At 39.7% G+C, this 20,690-nt stretch overlaps 1 protein-coding gene across 1 annotated transcript in view; it reads left to right on the top strand.

Annotated features, from left to right (window-relative positions):
• LOC134576959 (mucin-22-like) overlaps window positions 1-20,690 on the top strand; it is a 44,279-nt gene that overhangs the window by 8,335 nt on the left and 15,254 nt on the right. Inside the window, exons 5-9 of the mRNA XM_063435620.1 lie at window positions 13,293-13,322; window positions 15,447-15,476; window positions 16,558-16,587; window positions 19,698-19,727; window positions 20,360-20,389. Coding sequence (XP_063291690.1) covers window positions 13,293-13,322; window positions 15,447-15,476; window positions 16,558-16,587; window positions 19,698-19,727; window positions 20,360-20,389 — 150 coding nt within the window. The remainder of the gene's footprint in view (window positions 1-13,292; window positions 13,323-15,446; window positions 15,477-16,557; window positions 16,588-19,697; window positions 19,728-20,359; window positions 20,390-20,690) is intronic.

Raw genomic sequence — 20,690 nt, 5'->3', positions numbered from 1 at the left:
CAAATTTCCTTACAATTCAGCATAGTAGATTCATATAGGTCTAGTATAGAAATATGGTGAGTTTAAGGCAATGAACTTATTCCAAATAAATAATAAAATATACAATATGAATAAGGACATACATATTGAGGACTGCAATCCTTGGGACCCAATATCAGGTGCAATGATTTCAGTATATCCAAGAGAGCTCTTGTTGTATTAGAAAATCAGGGGGATAATTATCTTATCCACTAAACCATTCTTAAGTTAGAATACATTTTTATTTTTCCTGTTTGTTATCCAGAGGAGCCATAAATCATGATATGAAACAGATAGTGCGGTATCATTTGGTATATTTTTTGTATGAAACAGATTTACCTGATGTAGTAATAAAGTTACATTCCATTGTATATTGATACTCTATTTGGTTTAGAATTTCTTGCCAAAGTGGAGGATGAGTCGATTTCCAATGGCGAGCTATAAAAGTCTTCAGAGCATAAATAATATGTGTAATTAAATATTTACATTTCTTTTCAATTAATGGAAAATCTAAGTTAAATAGACATAGCGGTGGTGTGAGTATTATCTCTTGAGTTAAGTCTAAAATCAGGGAAGATAAACGTATCTTAGAATCATTTAATATCTCACAAGTAAACCAAATATGGAATATTGTACCAATCTCTTTCTGGCATATCCAGCATATAGGTGAATAAGCTTCATACATTTTATGTAATTTATAAGAAACCAAGTACCATTTATAAAAAATCTTTAAATTAAGTTCTAGCAAAGATATACAATGAATTATTTTTTTTAATTGAACAGTAGTATGATACCATTCATATGGGGTGTGGTTTATGTTAAGATCCTTTTCCCATTTCACTATTGATGGAAGTTTGTCAGCTTCATCCCACACTAATATAAGTTTAGAAGTTTGGGTTATTAAGCCCTTTGTATCTACTCTATTTAAATAATCGAAAATAGGGTGTTCAAATATAACCTGTTTTGAATTTAGAAAGTGTTTAATCCTTAGGTAACGAAAAGTTTCACTATACGGTATATTGTATTTATCTTGCAGACCCAGAAAGCTAATCAATTCTTTATTAGCAAAGAGATCTGCCAATTTATTTATTAAGCTGAAAGGTTAAGTTTAGTTTTCAGCATTTTTAAAACTTCTAGCATATACATAATCAGTGGGTTTAAAGCATTTATTTGTGTCATTACATCTAAGTTAACTGACCAGAATAAAGTATTTAAATTGACATCATCAGCAAAAAGGGAGTTTTTATAGTATCGGTCGATTGTTTTGATCCCATATATATTTTTATTTTCCCTAATGAGAATAGACAATGGCTCAATAGATAGGACATATAGTAATGGAGCCAATGGACAGCACTGCCTCGTACCATTTTCACAGATGGTTCAGTATATAATGACATGATTTTATCTTTAAAAGGACCTGCAAAACCAAATTTATTTAATACTCTTTCTAAGAATCTCCAGTTCATTCTATCGAATGCTTTTTCAGCATCAAGGTCTAAGATAGCCATTTCTGAGTTCATAAGATTATTATCAAATTAAGTATTCTACATATATTATCCATCGTACCTCTATCCTTGATGAAGCAAGACTGATAAACCGATATTAAATCAGAAATAATCAGTTTCATTCTATTAGCTAAGATGTGAGAATAAATGTTAATATCTAAGTTTATTAAAGAAGTCGGTCTATAATTTAATGTATTTCTTGGGTCCTTTCCTGGTTTGAGAATCGGAATAATAGAGGCAAGCAACATCTCCTTAGGAAAGGGATTTGTAATAGAGGCTTCATCGAATACTTTCAGTAATATAGGGACCAAGATGTCTGCAATTTTTTTTAAAACTTCGCTCAAAAGCCATCCGGTCCTGGGGCTTTATTGGTTTTAAGGTTTTTTATATTGAATTAAATATTTCTGTAGTTGCTATGGATGATTTAAATTAACTTATTTTTACTGGGAGTATAACCGGGATAGACATTTTATTCAAACATTCATTCATTTCCAAATTTATAGCCTTAGAATCTGGTAGATTATATAAAACATTATATGTATCTACAAAGCCTGAGATATATCTCCTGGTCTTAAAAAAACAATCATCCTCTACTATTATGCTCTTAATAGCTTTATCCATAGAAGTGTTTGTCAGTCAATTCATAAGCACTTTACTAACTTTATTGTTGTTGAGAGACCATTTTTGTTTAAGGAAAATAATAGATTTATTCATCTCATCCAAGATTTTTTTTATTAATAGCCTGTTTCAGAGATGAAATTTCGTCTGTAATAACTTGGGTTATTTGAGCCTTATTTACTCTTTCTAATTTAGACAATTTAATATATAGATTTGAAGTAGATTCCTATTTCTTTTTCTTTTGTCTCGAACTTGGTTTTAGTACGACCTCTCTTTTTAAAGTGCACCAAACTGTGGATGTAGAAACCACCCATTTATTATTAGTTTTAATAAAGTGGTACAGTTCTGTAACTAATTCAGAGGTTACCATATCTATTAATAATAGGCTTTCATTTAGTCTCCAACTATTTTTAATTTTAAAACAATTTGCGGATTTAAGTGTTAGAAATACTGGGGCATGATCTGACACAATAATTGAGCCAATCCTAGAATCAACAAATAATTCCAGAAGTTTATTCTAACTAAAAAACAGTCTATACGGGAGTATGTCTGATGAACATGGGAAAAATAAGTATAATCTCTTGAACCTGGATTAAAAGTTCTCCAGCCATCGTATAATGAATTTTCCAACATAAATTAATAAAAAAATAATTGGCGGAAGTTTTAATTTTTGAGTCTCAATCTTTACTATTATTTTTATTTTTATATAGTTTTAGGTTGGGGACACAATTAAAATCACCACCAATAATTAGGTTTCCACGCTTGACCTTTTCAATTTTGGAAATACAATACTCCAGGAAACCCAATGAAAAGTCATTCGGGGCATGTATGTTCACCAAAGTTGATATCGTATCCAGGGCCGGCCTTAGGCATTTGGGCGCCCTGTGCAAAAAATCTTCACAGCGCCCCCCCTTCCCATCCCCCTCTCCCCCACTCCTTACCCCTTCCCACACACCCTGTCACACACACACACACGCAGACAGTCACACACGCGCAGACAGTCTCACACACACACACACACACACAGTCAGACACACACACTCACTAACAGACAAACACACTCACAGACACACACTAACAGACACAGACACACACTAACATACACAGACACACTAACATACACACACACACACTAACATACACACACACACACTAACATACACACACACACACTAACAGACACACACACTAACAGACAGACACACACTAACATACACACACACTAACATACACACACTAACATACACACAGACACACACTAACATACACACACACACTAACAGACACACACTAACATACACACTAACAGACACAGACACACACTGACATACACACACACACACACTAACATACACACACACTCACCCACATTAACACTTTTTTTAACATTTATTTAGACCCCCCCCCAGCCTCCTTACCTTTGGGAATGCTGGGGGGGTCTCTTCCTCCCTGGTGGTCCAGTGGCTGCTGGGCTGGGCGGGCGGCGTTGGCGGGCAGCTGGCGAGGGAGCACTTCCTCTGAGCTGTATGCTCAGCTCCCTCGCGCTGCAGAGTGAGGCTGGGAGCCGGAATATGACGTCATATTCCGGCTCCCAGCCTCACTCTGCGGCGCGCGAGGGAGCTGAGCATACAGCTCAGAGGAAGTGCTCCCTCGCCAGCCGCCCGCCAGCGCCGCCCGACCGCCCAGCAGCCAGGCATGTCTGTTAGCCGCAAGGCTAACAAGACATTAGCCTTGGGCATTTGGGGGCGGCTTTTTTTGCCGCCCCCTGGAAAATGCCGCCCAAGGCAAATGTCTTGTTAGCATTGCGGCTAACAGACATGCCGTGTGAGCTATGCGGCCGCAGGGCGCCCCCTGCACCATGGCGCCCTGTGCGGCCGCACAGCTCGCACACCCCTAAGGCCGGCCCTGATTGTATCATTTATCTTAGCAATTAGGAGCAGTAATCTACTGTTAAAATCACTTTCTGAGTGGATTTCAAATTTGAGATTTTTTGACAGAATGATAGCGAATCCCATTTTTATAAGATTACCCAAGGTCGGCATACTATACTATCGGAAAATTATTAAAATGACATATTTCAGTAGGAGAGGAGATCCAATAGGTTTCCTGGATAAAAGCTATGTCCAGCTTATTTACTTTTAAGAATATACATAAAGTCCTCTGTTTTTGAGGTGAATTAAGCCCCTGGATATTCCATGAGACACACCTAGGGTCCATTAAATTCCTTTACACCCCCTAAGAATGAATCCCAATATTGCAGTCCTACAACACTAATATGCATAAAACAAAACATTACTTGTCTATATCTTGTGTAGACAGTTTTCATTATTTGACAAAAAGTTAAAAGGAACAGCCAGTCCAACTGGGACCTGCAATTTTTTTATGCAGGTAGTGAGATTTGAGTGATAGCTAGGAAATTGAATACAATGGGAAACAGCCAAGCCAAGTAAGAGGAGAAAAAAAAAACATTGTTATTCCTTATAACAACTTTTAACCAGAGAGTACTTAACATAAAGACATACCATCACTGGTGTATTATATCATAGTAGCTATGGAATCAGCCATATATTGATATAATCAAATTAAAACAATAAAGTAACTAGTAATGAAAGTAGTATATGGTATTGTCTCATTATTTAAAAGATGATTGCACTTAATTTAAAAAAAACCTCTCAAAATGATAAGTATTCTACTGTGATCTACTGAGACTGAATAAGTCTTCTTTTACACTACTTGCCTTCTATTTTAATATTGCTAGATTATAAAATTAATCTTGTATCCAACTGGGATTTAGACATACCAAAATACAAATCCCATTGCTGGGATAATAGCTATTAATATTACTAGTGAGAATACAAAATATACACACAATTAAGGAACTCTCAAAATAATGAATATTCTACCGTGATAAGTATTCTACTCAGACTCAATATGTGATATTTTACACACCTTGTCTTCTGCTTAGTATTGTTAAATTACACTTATCCGTATGTCCAAGTGAAATGTAAGCATACCAAGATACAGATCTCGTTATTAGGTTTGCAGTGTGTGTATAGAGTGTGCAGTGTGTGCATAGTGTATGCAGTGTGTGTATAGTGTGTGTATAGTGTGTGCATAGTGTATGCAGTGTGTGTATAGTGTGTGTGTGTATAGTGTGTGCAGTGTGTATGCAGGGTGTGTAGTGTGTGTATATTGTGTGCAGTGTGTATGCAGTGTGTGTGTATAGTGTGTGCATAGTGTATGCAGTGTCTGCATAGTGTGTACAGTGCGTGTTTAGTGTGTACAGTGTGTGCGTATCTTGTGTGTATAGTGTGTGCAGTGTGTGTATAGTGTGCGCAGTGTGTGTATAGTGTGTATGCAGTGTGTGTATAGTGTGTAAGCAGTGTGTATAGTGTGTATGCAGTGTGTGTATAGGGTGTATGCAGTGTGTGTATAGGGTGTATGCCGTGTGTGTATAGTGTGTGCAGTGTGTGTATGGTTAGTGCAGTGTGTGTATAGTGTATGCAGTGTATAGTGTGTATATAGTGTGTATGCAGTGTGTGTATAGTGTGTATGCAGTGTGTGTATAGGGTGAATGCCGTGTGTGTATAGTGTGTGCAGTGTGTGTATGGTTAGTGCAGTGTGTGTATAGTGTATGTAGTGTGTGCAGTGTGTATGCAGTGTGTGTAGAGTGTGTATAGTGTGTGCAGTGTGTGCAGTGTGTGTATAGTGTGTGCAGTGTGTGTATAGAGTGTGCAGTGTGTGCATAGTGTATGTAGTGTGTGTGTATAGTGTGTGCATAGTGTATGCAGTGTGTGTATAGTGTGTGTATAAAGTGTGTGTAGTGCATGTAGTGTGTCCAGTGTGTGTATAGTATGTGCAGTGTGTGTATAGTGTGTGCAGTGTGTGTAGTGTGTGTATATTGTGTGCAGTGTGTATGCAGTGTGTGTGTAGTGTGTGTATAGTGTATGCAGTGTGTGCATAGTGTGTACAGTGTGTGTAGAGTGTGTGCAGTGTGTGCATAGTGTGTGTGCAGTGTTTGCAGTGTGTGTAGAGTGTATGCAGTGTCTGTAGAGTGTGTATAGTGTGTGTGGAGTGTATGCAGTGTGTGTAGTGTTTATGAAGTGTGTGTAGAGTGTATGCAGTGTGTATGCAGTGTGTATGCAGTGTATGTAGAGTGTGTGTAGAGTTTATTCAGTGTGTTTAGAGTGTATGCAGTGTGTGTATAGTGTGTGCAGTGTGTGCATAGTGTGTGTGCAGTGTTTGCAGTGTGTGTAGAGTGTATGCAGTGTCTGTAGAGTGTGTATAGTGTGTGTGGAGTGTATGCAGTGTGTGTAGAGTTTATGCAGTGTGTGTATAGTGTGTGTAGTGTGTTTATAGTGTGTGTGCAGTGTATGCAGTGTGTGTAGTGTTTATGAAGTGTGTGTAGAGTTTATGCAGTGTGTATGCAGTGTGTATGCAGTGTGTATGCAGTGTGTATGTAGAGTGTATGTAGAGTGTGTGTAGAGTTTATTCAGTGTGTTTAGAGTGTATGCAGTGTATGCAGTGTGGGTAGAGTGTGTGTAGAGTGTATGCAGATGCAGTGTGTATGTTGTGTGGAATAAGTGCTGCCACTTACCTGTCCCTCCCGTCCTCCTCGACTGGTGGTCCGGTGGCACAGCATCACTGGGCAGTTTAGAGGGGCCCAGTATTCTCCATGCTCGTTAATAAGACCCGAGTTTCTCATCCAGCAGCAGCAGGGTCCTCTGTTCTCGCGATCCGCGAGAGCGTTGCTATGGCAACGTTCTCGCGATCCGCGAGAGCGTTGCTATGGCAACCCACAGCAACGCTCTCGCGTATCGCGAGAACAGAGGACCATGCTGCTGCTGGATGGGAAACTCGGGTAGATAGTCTTATTAGCGGCCGGTCCCTTTACACAAGACACAGGGCGGCATTTCGCCACCCCTGCGAAAGTTCACCCCAGGCACCCCCCTAGTGAGTGGTACCCGGGGCGGACCGCCCCCTCTGCCCCCCCTTAGTACACCACTGCCTCTATATACAGAGTAACATGGCTCCCTCTATATACAGAGTAACATGGCTTCCCTCTATATACCGTGTAAACATGGCTCCCTCTATATACAGAATAACATGGCTCCCTCTATATACAGTGTAACATGGCTCCCCTCTATATACAGTGTAACATGGCTCCCTCTATATACAGAGTAACATGGCTCCCTCTATATACAGAGTAACATGGCTCCCTCTATATACAGTGTAAACATGGCTCCTCTCTATATACAGAGTAACATGGCTTCCCTCTATATACCGTGTAAACATGGCTCCCTCTATATACAGAATAACATGGCTCCCTCTATATACAGAGTAACATGACTCCCCTCTATATACAGTGTAAACATGGCTCCTCTCTATATACAGAGTAACATGGCTCACTCTATATACAGTGTAAACATGGCTCCTCTCTATTTACAGAGTAACATGGCTCCCCTCTATATACAGAGTAACATGGCTCCCTCTATATACAGTGTAAACATGGCTCCCTCTATATACAGAGTAACATGGCTCCTGAGCTGCGGGTGGGGGCCATATAAAAGAATAATGGGGGGGACCTACTGTCCTCCACCCCGCCCACACCCCTGAGCGGCGGGTGGGGGTCCTAAGTTACAATAAGAGGGGGGACCTACTGTCCTCCCCCTGGCCCCCACCCCTGAGCTGCGGGTGGGGACCCTAAACAACAATAAGGGGGGGACACCTACTGCCCCCCACGGCCCCCACCCCTGAGCGGCGGGTGGGGACCCTAAATGAAAATCCCCCCTCCCACATCAAAGGTGACTAGGGGTCCCCAAGCCCCTAGTCACACACCCAAATAAAAAAGCCCCTACCTATCCCCCTCACCCTAAAAAATAGTGAGGGGGGAATAAAATTACTACCCTGTAAAGTAAAATTCAACTTACTATTCAACGTCTTCTTTTTTCTAAAATCTTCATTTTTCAGCCCCCAAAAAAGGCCAAATAAAAAGCCATCATACCCGTCGAACTTAAAAATAAAATAAAAAAACCCGAGCGCAAAAAAAATAATAATCCATCTTCACCCATGAAGGGCTTCGCGCAGACTAGGATATTAACATATACCCTATTGTTACAAATGTTACTTGAAAAGCATGAGGAATGCAGTTGGGGTACCACATGCTCATTTGTTATACCTCCATGCACTACAAAAATAAAGAATACAAAAAAAAAAAAAAAATGGATGCAGCTTCCAAATGAATCTAAAATGGATGCTGTCCAGGAGGTGGGAGGGTCTGCTAGGGAGGGTGTGCTGCTGATTGGCTGGAATGTGTCTGCTGACTGTGAGGTAGAGGGTCAAAGTTTACTCAATGATGACGAATAGGGGGCGGATCGAACCGCGAATGTGTTCGCCCACCGTGGCTGCCTGCGAACCGTTCGGTACATCACTACTGGACATGCTGTCTGTAACACAGATCAGGGCAGCTTCACAGGAATGATGTTACTTCCTGCAGAAGCAGCAGCACTGAGCTGCCTGATCTGTGTTACAGCCTGCAAGCTCTGTGTGACTGTTCTGACCTGCTGGCAGAGACAATGCTCCTAGAGCCTCTTCCGATTTCTCTCAGCCACTCTAAAAAAGGGGCAGCCTAGTGGGGTCTTTAGAAAGGCCCCTTAGCTGTCCCTCAGTGTGCCCTGCATGGGGGAGCAGATTTCTAGCAGTAGGGGCCTGCCGAAGGCTGTCCGGGCCTCTTACTGAGTGCAGGTTGGCTGGGGAGATTGTTTAACTCCCCAGCTCAGCCAATACTGCACTGCAGCAGGGGCAGGCCCTCAAGAGCCTCTGGCCCTTGGTCCATAACCGATTTGCCTAGGTGCTCAGTCTGCCCCTGGTCAGAGTATTCTGATTGGTTGGATAGGAAACTATTACAAAGTTCTTTGAGAGGAAAGTCTCACCTCGCATGATCTTTGCTTGGTAATGCATAACAGTGCTACTAGCCAGAGATGGACAGGATGCACTTTGGAACTTTATAAAGGCTGTTCCTAAACCTAAATCTACTTGGAGCCCTCAAACAGTGAAAATAGGATAATTTTTTGGTTGAGGTTTTTTTTGTATGTTATCTTTAAGTGTTATTTTGAGCCTCATCAGGGGGTGACAACCATGATATCACAGGCTAGGTGGTCCTGGGGTGTCCGCCCATCTATGCGTAACATTCTCTATCTCTGTAGAAACATAGAAACATAGAATGTGATGGCAGATAAGAACCATTCGGCCCATCTAGTCTGCCCAATTTTAGAAATACTTTCATTAGTCCCTGGCCTTATCTTATAGTTAGGATAGCCTCATGCCTCTCTCACGCATGCTAAAACTCCTTTACTGTGTTAACCTCTATCACTTCAGCTGGAAGGCTATTCCATGCATCCACTACCCTCTCAGTAAAGTAAAACTTCCTGATATTATTTTTAAGCCTTTGCCCCTCTAATTTAAGACTAAGTCCTCTTGTTGTGGTAGTTTTTCTTCTTTTAAATATAGTCTCCTCCCTTACTATGTTGATTCCCTTTATGTATTTAACCCCATAAGGACACATGACATGTGTGAAATGTCATGATTCCCTTTTATTCCAGAAGTTTGGTCCTTAAGGGGTTAAATGTTCTTTCATATCCCGCCTGTCTCGTCTTTCCTCCAAGCTATACATGTTAAGTTCCTTTAACCTTTCCTTGTAAGTGTTATCCTGCAATCCATGAACCAGTTTAGTAGCCCTTCTCTGAACTCTCTCTAAAGTATCAATATCCTTCTGGAGATACGGTCTCCAGTACTGCGTACAATACTTCAAGTGAGGTCTCACCAGTGTTCTGCACAATGGCATGAGTACTTCCTCTTTCCACTGCTAATACCTTTACCTATACAACCAAGCATTCTGCTAGCATTTCCTGTTGCTCTATTACATTGTCTAATACAAAATAGGACATAGTGAGTAGGTGCTTCCCAAAATGGAATTAAGGTGAATATAGAACTGATTGATACAGCAGTGTTTCCCAGACACTAAATCAGAGTAAATATTGGTAAAGAGTGTGTATCAAAACCACGTAGGGAGGGATAGTCCCAAAAACAAGTGTAGTGGTAGTAAACAGCCATAAAATACAACCTGAACGTAGGCAGATGGCAGAATATTATCTACAAGATATAAGTATAAAACATAACATAGTGTATACTGTGTAATACAAATGTATACTGAATAAAGATGGACTATTTGATTGTTTTTTTATACTTGTTTTATATTACTCCTATGGTTAATACTGTTCGGGTAAGTGGATACCCCCTTTTTATATCACTTGCATTTGGGTTCCACCCCTTTATAACCAGGAGTTTGCTTATTATTTTATCTTCATTTAAATAAATATATACTTTTTTTCACTACGGAATTTTTCCATTCATTCCTTGGAGTTTTGTTAGCCTGAATTGGCACCTTTGAGCCTGCTATACAGAGCCTGGCACGGCTCTGTCAAATGTGAGTGGTAGTCCATCTTTATTCAGTATACATTTGTATTACACAGTATACACTATGTTATGTTTTATACGTATATCTTGTAGATAATATTCTGCCATCTGCCAACGTTCAGGTTGTATTTTATGGTTGTTTACTACCACTACACTTGTTTTTGGGACTATCCCTCCCTACGTGGTTTTGATACAGGAACGTTATAAAGGATGTTCCTACTTTGAAACTTAAATCTACTTAGTGACCTCAAAGAGTGAAAATGGAAAAATTTTGGGATGAGGGATTTTGTATCTTTTTATCTTTAAATTTTAGTCTGAGCCTCGTCCTGGGGTGTCCGGTCATCTATGCTCGACATTTCCTATATCTGTAGCGCAGAAGTGCTGAAGTCTGATGAGTTTATTATTTTTCTTCTTAAAAAGGTCCTGTTGTTGCTTTTTGTAAAAATAGTGTAGTGCTTTTAGTGCTTTTTGTAGTGCTTTTTGTAGATAGTGTAGATTCCATGGATGCATGGAATAGCCTTCCAGCTGAAGTGGTAGAGGTTAACACAGTAAAGGAGTTTAAGCATGCGTGGGATAGGCATAAGGCTATCCTAACTATAAGATAATGCCAGCGACTAATGAAAGTATTTAGAAAACTGGGCAGACTAGATGGGCCGAATGGTTCTTATCTGCCGTCACATTCTATGTTTCTATGTTTCTATGTTTCTATGTTCTAGTTGTTCAGCAATTTATATATTTTCCTCACATAGATTTGGGAGTATTGTTTTTTATGTTGGATGCTATAGAGCTGGTAGATGAGATGGTTCCTTAGTTTCTCACTAGTGCGTTTACACAGGTTTTCAGCATACTGTGATTTGTGCATAGTTACAAGTGGATTTTTTATTTTTAGGCCTTTGGGGATCAGCTGTCTTTTCTTGCAGATTGATAGAACGTATATGTCGCTATTGAGCTCTACTTCTTTTGTGGTCATCTTGTAGATTTGCTTTATTAGGCAGCTGAATGCGGTATCTTCCATAGTGTTCAAGTAAAGATTGTAGCTGTATTAGTTGTAATTTTTGTAATAGTTTAGGAGAGGACCAAAACAATAAATAAGGCTCACAGGTTCCTATTCTATATTTTTTTAATGTTATATTAACCAAGATTAGTCTCCTTCCTTCTCTTCCATGCCATCATATGAAAGAATTGGAATGAATCATGATAACGATATATATCTGGATATCCTAAACCATGTTGTAAGGTGCTTCTCTTAAGAACTGTGCTTGGGATCTTAGGTTTTTTAGATGCCCAAACAAAGTTAGAAAATGACAAGTCAATTTTTCTTCAGAATAGAGTTTGAGACTTGGTATGGTATTACTCTAAACAAGTAGAGAAGTTTTGGGAGTACATTTGATTTTAATACACAAAGACGTCCCAACCATGAGATTTCCAATCTCTTCCATTGAGTCAATAATATGTTAAGTTCCTCCCACAAGTTTTCATAATTTATTTCTAGAGTTTGCAGTATTTTACGTCTGATCTTAATTCCTAAATAATATATACATTTTTGATGTTAATCGAATCGACCAAAGTCACCTATGTCCTTCCTCTGTTCTTCAGTCATATAAAATGTCAAAATTTGGGCTTTAGAAAGATTTAATATTTAATTAGACAACAAGTTAAATAGATCTATTGCATCTAAAAGGGCTGGGACTGAGGATGCTGGAGAAGATAGTGAAAGTAGAACATCATCTACATACAGTGTATGTTCTTGCTGGCCAATCTTTACACCTTTAATTTCAATATTTTTTTCTAATAAGAGCAGCTAAGGGCTCGATTGATAGTGCTTAAAGCAGAGGTGCCAAAGGGCATCCCTGCTGTGTGCCATTTTGGATTTTTAATGCGTTAGAGTTCATATAGGGACCTCTAACTTTCACTGTTAAATTCATGTAAAGAGCCTTTACTTGATCCAAGAATATGCCATCTATTCCAATCACCCGCAGAGTCTCCAATATGAATCTCCAATTAACTTGATCGAAAACCTTTTCGGCATCGAGAGCCATTAAAATGGAGGGTGTCTGTTTAACGTGGATTTCCTCTAAAATGTTGAAGACTCTGCGGGTGTTCTCCTCTCCTGATCTACCCGGCATAAATCCAGCCTGATCTGGATCAATAAGTTCATGGATCACGCGATTAAGTCTTTGTGCCGAGATCTTAGAAAAAAGCATAACATCTATATTAATAGGGGAGATGGGCCTATAATTAATTACCAGTTTTGGATCTTTCCCTGGTTTTAGAATGGGAGAAATACTGGACTCCATAATTGCTTTGGGGGGGAAACAGCATTTCCGCTAATTGAGGTGAACATTCTATTTAAGAATGGATTGAATATTTACAAACTGTGCGTTTTTTGTTTTTAACTCTCTTTGGATGCATTGGATTTTTCTTTGACCTTTTTTGGAGCCTGTAAAATGAAAATGTAAAAAAAAAGCATAGCCTATTTTTTACAGCAATGTAAGCTATATTAGCCTTGTAATGGACTTCCTGTTTAGTTAATATTTGTCAACCTGACCATAATGTAATATGTTAACTGATAGCCTTCTGCATTTTATAATCTGTCTGTAGTATTAGCATTTTCTACAATGGCCTACTACTTTTACGTATTAAATTGAATCACTAACATGTCACTTTGAATTTCAGCTTCAACTACACAATCTGGTGCCACTGCAGGTAACAAAACATCCTTCTTTTAATTTATATGTTTAATACAGAATTGTTATATTGTGAGTTTGTCAGAGATGGACAGTGAAGTGTGGGAACCTTATAAAGGCTGTTCCTACTTTGAAACTTTAATCTCCTTGGAGCCCTCAAATACAGGATTTGAATACAGGATTTTTGTATCTTTTTTATCATTAAGTCTTATTCAGGGCCGCCATCAGTGGGTGACAACCAAGATGCTTGTCACAGACCCGGCAGTGCTGGGGTGTCTGGCCATTTGACTATACATTCCGTATATCTGTAGTGGCAGAACTGCCGCTGGTGCAACTGCACCGTGGTACATGCTCTTAAGGCATATATATATCATCAGGGGCTTGGTCAGATTATATAGCGCAACTGGACACCTCTACAAATGGTAGCAACAACTTTTGCTGGGAGTAAGTGACATACGGTCATTTCCTCCCAGCTTACTCCACTTGGGAGGAAGGCAGAGCAAAGGCAGTGAGAATGGGATAGCTAACTGCTAGACCGACACCCATCAGCCCCACCCACCCTCCTGCACCCAAAAGCTAAGTAACAGGAAGGTGGCTAAAAAATTACTTGTGTGTCTGTCAATATGTATGTTTTTGTGTCAGTATGTATGTTTGTGTATTAGTATGTATGTCTATGTGTCAGTATATCTGTCTAGTGTCTATGTCTGTGTGTCAGTATGTGTGTCTGTGTGTCAGTATGTATGTCTGTGTGTCAGTATCCAATCTACGCACACTGCATCCTTGTGGTAATTTGAAAATTGCCCCTACCATGTTTCTCATCCCCCAGTGTCTCATTCAATTCCCCCGGTGCCTCATTCTGTCTCATTCCCGCACCCAAGCCTCCTCCTTGACTCCTTCCCTTGACACCACAGCCCCTCCATGTTTCCCATTCCCTCTCCCCACTAATCCCCCATGTGTCCCATACCCTCAACCCCTCCAGCCCCTCCATTTATCCCATTCCCTCTCCCTGCAGCACCTACATGTTTCAAATACCCTCCTCCCTCCCAGCCCTTCATGTGTCCCATATCTCCCTCTCCACCCTGTGTCCCTCTCTCTCCCCCCACATATCCAATTCTTCCCTCTCTACCCCTCCCTTCCATGTGTCCCATACCCTACCTCTCTCCCCCTCCCTTTCATGTGTCCCATGCCCTCTCTCCCTCCTCCCCTCCCTTCCATGTGTCTCATACCCTCCCTCATTCCCTCCCCTCCACGTGGCCTATTCACTCTCTCTCTCCCCTCCCTGTGCCCCATTCCCTCCCTCTCTCCCCTCCCTGTGTCCTATTCCTTCCTCTCTCCCCCTCTACTCCATGTGTCCCATTCTTCCCTCTCTCACCCTCCCTCTCTTATACCCTCTTTCCCCCTCCTCACTGTGTCCCATTTCTCCCTCCCTCCCTCTCCCCTCTCTTACATGTGAACCTTACCCTCTCTCTCCTCTCCCCTCCCTGTGTCCCATTTCCCCGTCTATCCCCCTCCCCTCCCTGTGTCCCATACCATCCCTCTCTCTCCCACACATCCATGTGTCTCATTGTTCCCTCTCTCCCTCCTCCCCTCCCTGTGTCCCATTCTCCCTCTCTCCCCCCTTCCCTCCCCGTGTCCTATACCCTCCATCTCTCCCCCTCCCCGTGTCCCATTCCTACCTCTCTCCCCCTTCCCTTCCTGTGTGCCATACCCTCCCTCTCTCCCCCTCCACCTCGTTGTGTCCCATTTCTCCCTCACCCCCTCCCCATCCTGTGTCCCATACGCTCCATCTCTCCCCCTCCCCTTCCTGTGTCTCATACTCTCCCTCTCTCCCACCTTCCCTCCCTGTGTTCTATTTCTGCCTCTCGCCCTCCTCCCCTCCCTTTTAATGTATATATCTGATACAGAATTTTTATTTTGTGAGTTAACCAGAGATGGACTTTTTTTACAGGTATGTAAAAGCTTTAGGCTTTGTAATAAACTTCCCATTTTGTCAAAAATATGCAAGCCTGCACCTAATGGGATCATTGAGCTAATAGACTTCTATGTTTTATAATCTGTCTGTAGGGTTAGCAGTATCTATAATTACCTGTTTCTGTTGCATATTGAATTAAATCATTAACATATTTGTCTCTTTGAATTTCAGCTTCAACTACACAAAATAATTCCACTACAGGTAAATAACCTTTCTTTGGATGCATAAGCTTATTACAGATTTTCAGAAGGCCATTGACATATATTCTATCAATAAAGATTCCCCATCCTCACTTTGATAGTGAAAGTAAAATGTATGATTTAAATCATATATATGTGATTTTGTATTGCATACAACGTTTTGTTTTTCTGTTATCAAATGTCACTGTTAGCTTTACATTTATTTAGCTAAATCATCCGCAGCGTAAGAGTGAAAATGATAACAGTGATTGTCGTTTAATGAATCTAAAATACGGAAACCGATAAATTTGTCATGCTTACCAACTTGCTCACATATGCCTGGAAAGTAAAATATATGCATTCAATCATATATTTGTGATTTTGCATCATATAAAATGTTTGGTGTTGTTTTTTTTTTGTTTAAACTAAATGTCACCTTTAACCAATACATTTCCATAGCTACACCTTTCACAAGTGTAAATAATGCTAATAAAAGTCAGGGGTGCAAAAAATCTGAAATACCTGTAAAATATTGAATAAGTATTTTATATTGAATTATTACCATATTTGATGCTCTGAATTTCAGCATCAACTGCACAATATGGTATAACTACAGGTGACAAAACATCGTTATATTAAAGTAAATGTTTCATACAGAATTGTTATATGGTTAGTTAGCCTGAGATGCACAGGAGAAGCGTGGGGACTTTATAAATGCTGTTCCTATTTTGAAACTTCAATCTTATTGGATCTCTCAAAGAGTGAAAATTTGATTACTCTTTTTTATATTTTTGTCATTTTTAAGTGTTATTATGCAGTAGGGATTATTCTTTGACATTTCAAGCCCTAAAAAAAAATCAATATTTAAAAAAATAAAAAACATTTGAAGAAAGGCATTAACTATTTTTTACAGATATGTAAATTCTTTAGCCTTTGTAATGGACTCCCCCCTTTTTTTAAAAATGTCTGCCCCTAATGAAATCATTTAATTCATAACCTTCTAATTTTTATAATCTGTCTGTAGTATTAGAAGTACCTACAATTACGGGTTACTGTTGCGTATTAAATTGAATCATTAATATATTTGTCTCTTTGAATTTCAGCTTCAACTATAAATGCTAATGTCACCTCAGGTAACAGTACAACCATTCTTTTAAAGTACATGTTTGATAAAGATTTGCAGAATGTCATTAACACATATTGTATGAATTGAAATCCATCAAACTCACATATATAAATTGAAAGTGAACTTTATGTGTTAAATTGAGTATTTGTTATTTTGTATTGCATTAAATTTCACTTTTAACTTTACTTTTATATGGATAAATCATTTACAGAGTATGTGTAAAACACATACTAAAAAAATCTGAAAAACCAAAAGATAACTGTTTCATGCTTACCGTCTTGCTTACTTATGCATTAAAAGGACACGATGACCTCCGTGTAACAGAATAACATGTTGACCACGCACAGTTGGGGCAATTCTCAGAAAAACAGATTAAAAAAACCAAGGTAGACTTTGTATGACACAAGACTAAAAAGGACATGCCTTCTGGCAAGATAGAGAAAGAATGGCAGGATAAGAGGGTGGTCATGAGACCGTTCCAGCAGATCTGGAAACCCCGAAGGCTGGCGTCCAACTCTACGATGAAATCCAGTCTGCATGTGGAGCAGTCACCAATGGAGCTACGTTTGAACCTCCACCAAAAAAAGGCACCCGTTGATCGCATGACTAACTTGAACATAAACATCGAGCTTTTAACCATTGCATTGTTTATGTTCTTTAGAGCTGAGTCCGAAAGTCAGACACATGAACTGGAAAGGTCAGTCCCACCAAATGAAATGGAGAAAGCTATGGCCAAGAATCAAGAGGTGCTCATCCTTTAGATCGAGACAAGTGAACCAGTTGTTTTTCAGAGATGCTTCCACAGAAAATGGATTCCTACCATCTCGAAGTGTCATTACACCACAAAGTTGTTAAGTTGACATAAATTGAGGAAAGGTCGGAAGTCTGAAGTCATTGAAAAATGTTGCCTGTAAACCTGTCCCATCTGGTGTGAATTGCACTGCACCTCTAGAGAACAGAGGCACAAATGTTTTCATTGATGAGGGACCTGTGTACCTCAGACATGCACAAGGGATGTGGAGAACAAGTTTATGTGGAAACAGAGTGGAACTCGATGATGTCTGAAGGACCCAGGTGTCACAAAGATTGCCATTCAATTCAGTAATATGCCTGCAGTTCAATCAGTAGAAGATAGAATCAAAGAAGAATGCATAGCTTCTGCCTCTATTGCGTCTTGTCCTCTCTGTTTTTTTATGGAAAGTGGCAATGGTGGATGAAAAGAAGGATGAGGATGCAGTGTTCGTTCCGGTATACTAGAAACAGCTTATGGCTTGGCCCCTCTGCCAATCAGCTCTGCAAAAAACACTACTGTCAGGAGATGGTCAAATAACTAATTTCATAGAGGTTTGCACTTTATTCAGAGTGGTGAAAAGTTTCACATGCCTCTTTAATTTGGTGATAAAGGATTCTCCAGATAGGAGCCCATTAGCAAAGGGTCTTAGCTCCTTCTTACCCAAGTAAACTAGCTTTGTGTCTATCTTCAGAAGAGCGGACTTGCAATGTTCTGTAAAAAGAGCAGTGTTTGTATTGCCAAGCATGCAGATTGAATGCTGAGCACACTCTCGGATGTCATTTGGGTCCAATTGCGTGTCCGGTGAGAGAGCCATATCAGCAAAGTATAGCAATTTTAGCCAGAGGACCGAGGATATCCAGAAGTTTGTCTTGGGCAGATTTTACGTCCTTTTCAATTCTCTTGCGGAAGCCATGACCCATCCAGGATATAAGGCCCACTACCGTAGTGTAAAATTTGGGAGTGTACGCTACTTTGGGAGCAGCGGACAAGGGCCTTTGGCCCAAAGGTGCATGCACACCTTCTTCTCCAATTGCTTTCTCAGCCAGAAGGGAATAAAGTCAGATGGCCTGGCAGGCACAATTCCAATCTTGAATGCTTGAGTGGGGTTGAAAAAACAGCATCCATTGAGAGTCCCTGGAAGCCAGTGGCTTTTGAGTATTCTTTCTGTGGGAAGAATTGTCCTCTATAGATTACCTGACAGATCGAGACTCTGTCTGTGGTTTGTCTCGCCATTCTTTTTCCTCTGAAGCCGATCCGTTTGCTCGACATTTGTCTACCACAACCAAGAATGCCAATGGATAAGGAGGCAGGGCTTGCATCTCCATCTATTTAGGCTATTTAATTGTGGCCTTTCCCTTAGATTTCTGGAAATTCAATTCAGCTCCGTTGCAGTGGAGTTTAGCCAAAGGTACATGATCCCTAGAAGTCTCGGAGCCCAATGCATCCTCTAGATCAGGCATAGGCAACCTTCGACAATCCAGATGTTTTGGATTACACCTTCCATGATGCTCTGCCAGGAACACTGTGGTACATATATACACTTGTGTGCATTGTAAGACACATCAATTAAATGACATCCATAAATCTCAATCCAATCCACATAAACCATTTCCCATATTCATTAAATTTTGAGACTAGAACGTTCATAAAAATACATTTTAAAAGCAATTAAATGTGTTCAGATAGCCAAAACAGTAGGCCCAGCTCATGTAAATCACGATCTGCAATGAGAAGAAAGATGGCCACTGTGAACACTGCATGCTGCATGAGAACCAAGATGGCTGTCATTAACATAGCATAATAATGTGCACTGTGTCCCCACCACTCGCAGTACCCCACACAAGCCCCAAAAATCAGACAACCCAATATGAAAAGCAGAGCAATAATAACACATGAGCAGAGAATAACAGCCCAGAAGAGCCAGAAAGGCTCTGGCCTGAGACGGGTAAGAAGTTGGGAGAAGGTGGATGAGAATGAAGAAAACTAGGGAACAAGGGGTCGGCAGGATGGGGAAGCCATTGAACATACCAAAAACAAGGAAGCACAAAATAAATGAGAAAGTAAATAGTATGATAAAGTCATAAAGGATCAAAATACAATTGCCTGTGCACAGCAGGAGCAGCAAAGAAGGGGGAAGTGCTTGAGAGGTGAGGGCCTTAAATATCATCTGTTTTTTGGATATTTTTTCCTGTTAATGATCTGTGCTGCTGGACTTCAGTAAAGATCATTTAATGCAAAATATAAAACCTAATTTCATGTAAAATTTCCTGTTATTGTTGCATATTAAATTGAATAATTAAACAATTTGTCTCTTTGAATTTCAGCTTCAATTCCAAATGCTAATGCCACCACAGGTAACAGTACAACTGTTTTTTTATGTAAATGTTTGATAAAGATTTGCAATGCATCTTTGATACCTATTGTACAAATTAAAATCCATCAAACTCACATATATATATATATTAAAAATAAACTTTATCTTTTAAATCATATATTTGTGCTTTTGTGTTGTAAAAAAAACTAACAATAATAATAGTGAAGGGGTACAATGGATTTAGAATAGCCATCAAAACTTGTCATCTAAAGTCTTCCTTTTCAAATCTTTTTTTTTAGCCTTAAAAAGGGCAAATTAAAAATCAGTAATAACTGACTAGACTTAACAATAATTCTGTGGAGGTCTCTGCGCGTAGTCATTTTTTTTACCTTTAATTTGGCATCCCTATGTTTAAATTAGCAGTCAGTTATCTGATTAGTTGGGTATGGAGCAAAACATTTTTTTGAGAGGCAATCTCAAGTGTAACCTGTCATGAGAACTGCTTTGTAATGCATTACTGTGCTACTATCAGGAGAAAATTTGTAAGCCATGGAATCATTTAGCTGACAGCCTTCTGATTTTTATAATCATTTATGTCTGTAGTATTAGAACGATCTACAATTGCCTGTTACTGTTGCATATTACTAACGTATTTGTCTCTGTGAATTTCAGCTCCAACTACAAATGCTAATGTCACCACAGGTAACAGAGTACAACCGTTGTTTTGATGTATATATGTTTGAGAACAAATTGCAGAAGGTCATTGACACATAGTGTATACATTGAAATCCATTATGCTTCCTTTAGTATTCCATAGAAAATGTATGCGTCAACTCATATATTTGTGATTTTGTATTGCATAAAAATAATTGTTATCCTTTTATCAAAAGTCACTGTTGACTTTACTTTTATATAGCTAACAGAGCCGGACTGGGAAAAAAATGTTGGCCTGGGCATTTTTTAACTAAACTAAAAAGGGGGCGGGGCCAGATAGGGTGTGTTT

This window comes from Pelobates fuscus, chromosome 11 (genome assembly GCF_036172605.1).
Source record: "Pelobates fuscus isolate aPelFus1 chromosome 11, aPelFus1.pri, whole genome shotgun sequence".
In the NCBI taxonomy this organism is placed as follows: Eukaryota; Metazoa; Chordata; class Amphibia; order Anura; family Pelobatidae; genus Pelobates; species Pelobates fuscus.
This window is presented reverse-complemented; position numbering and strand designations above follow the sequence as displayed.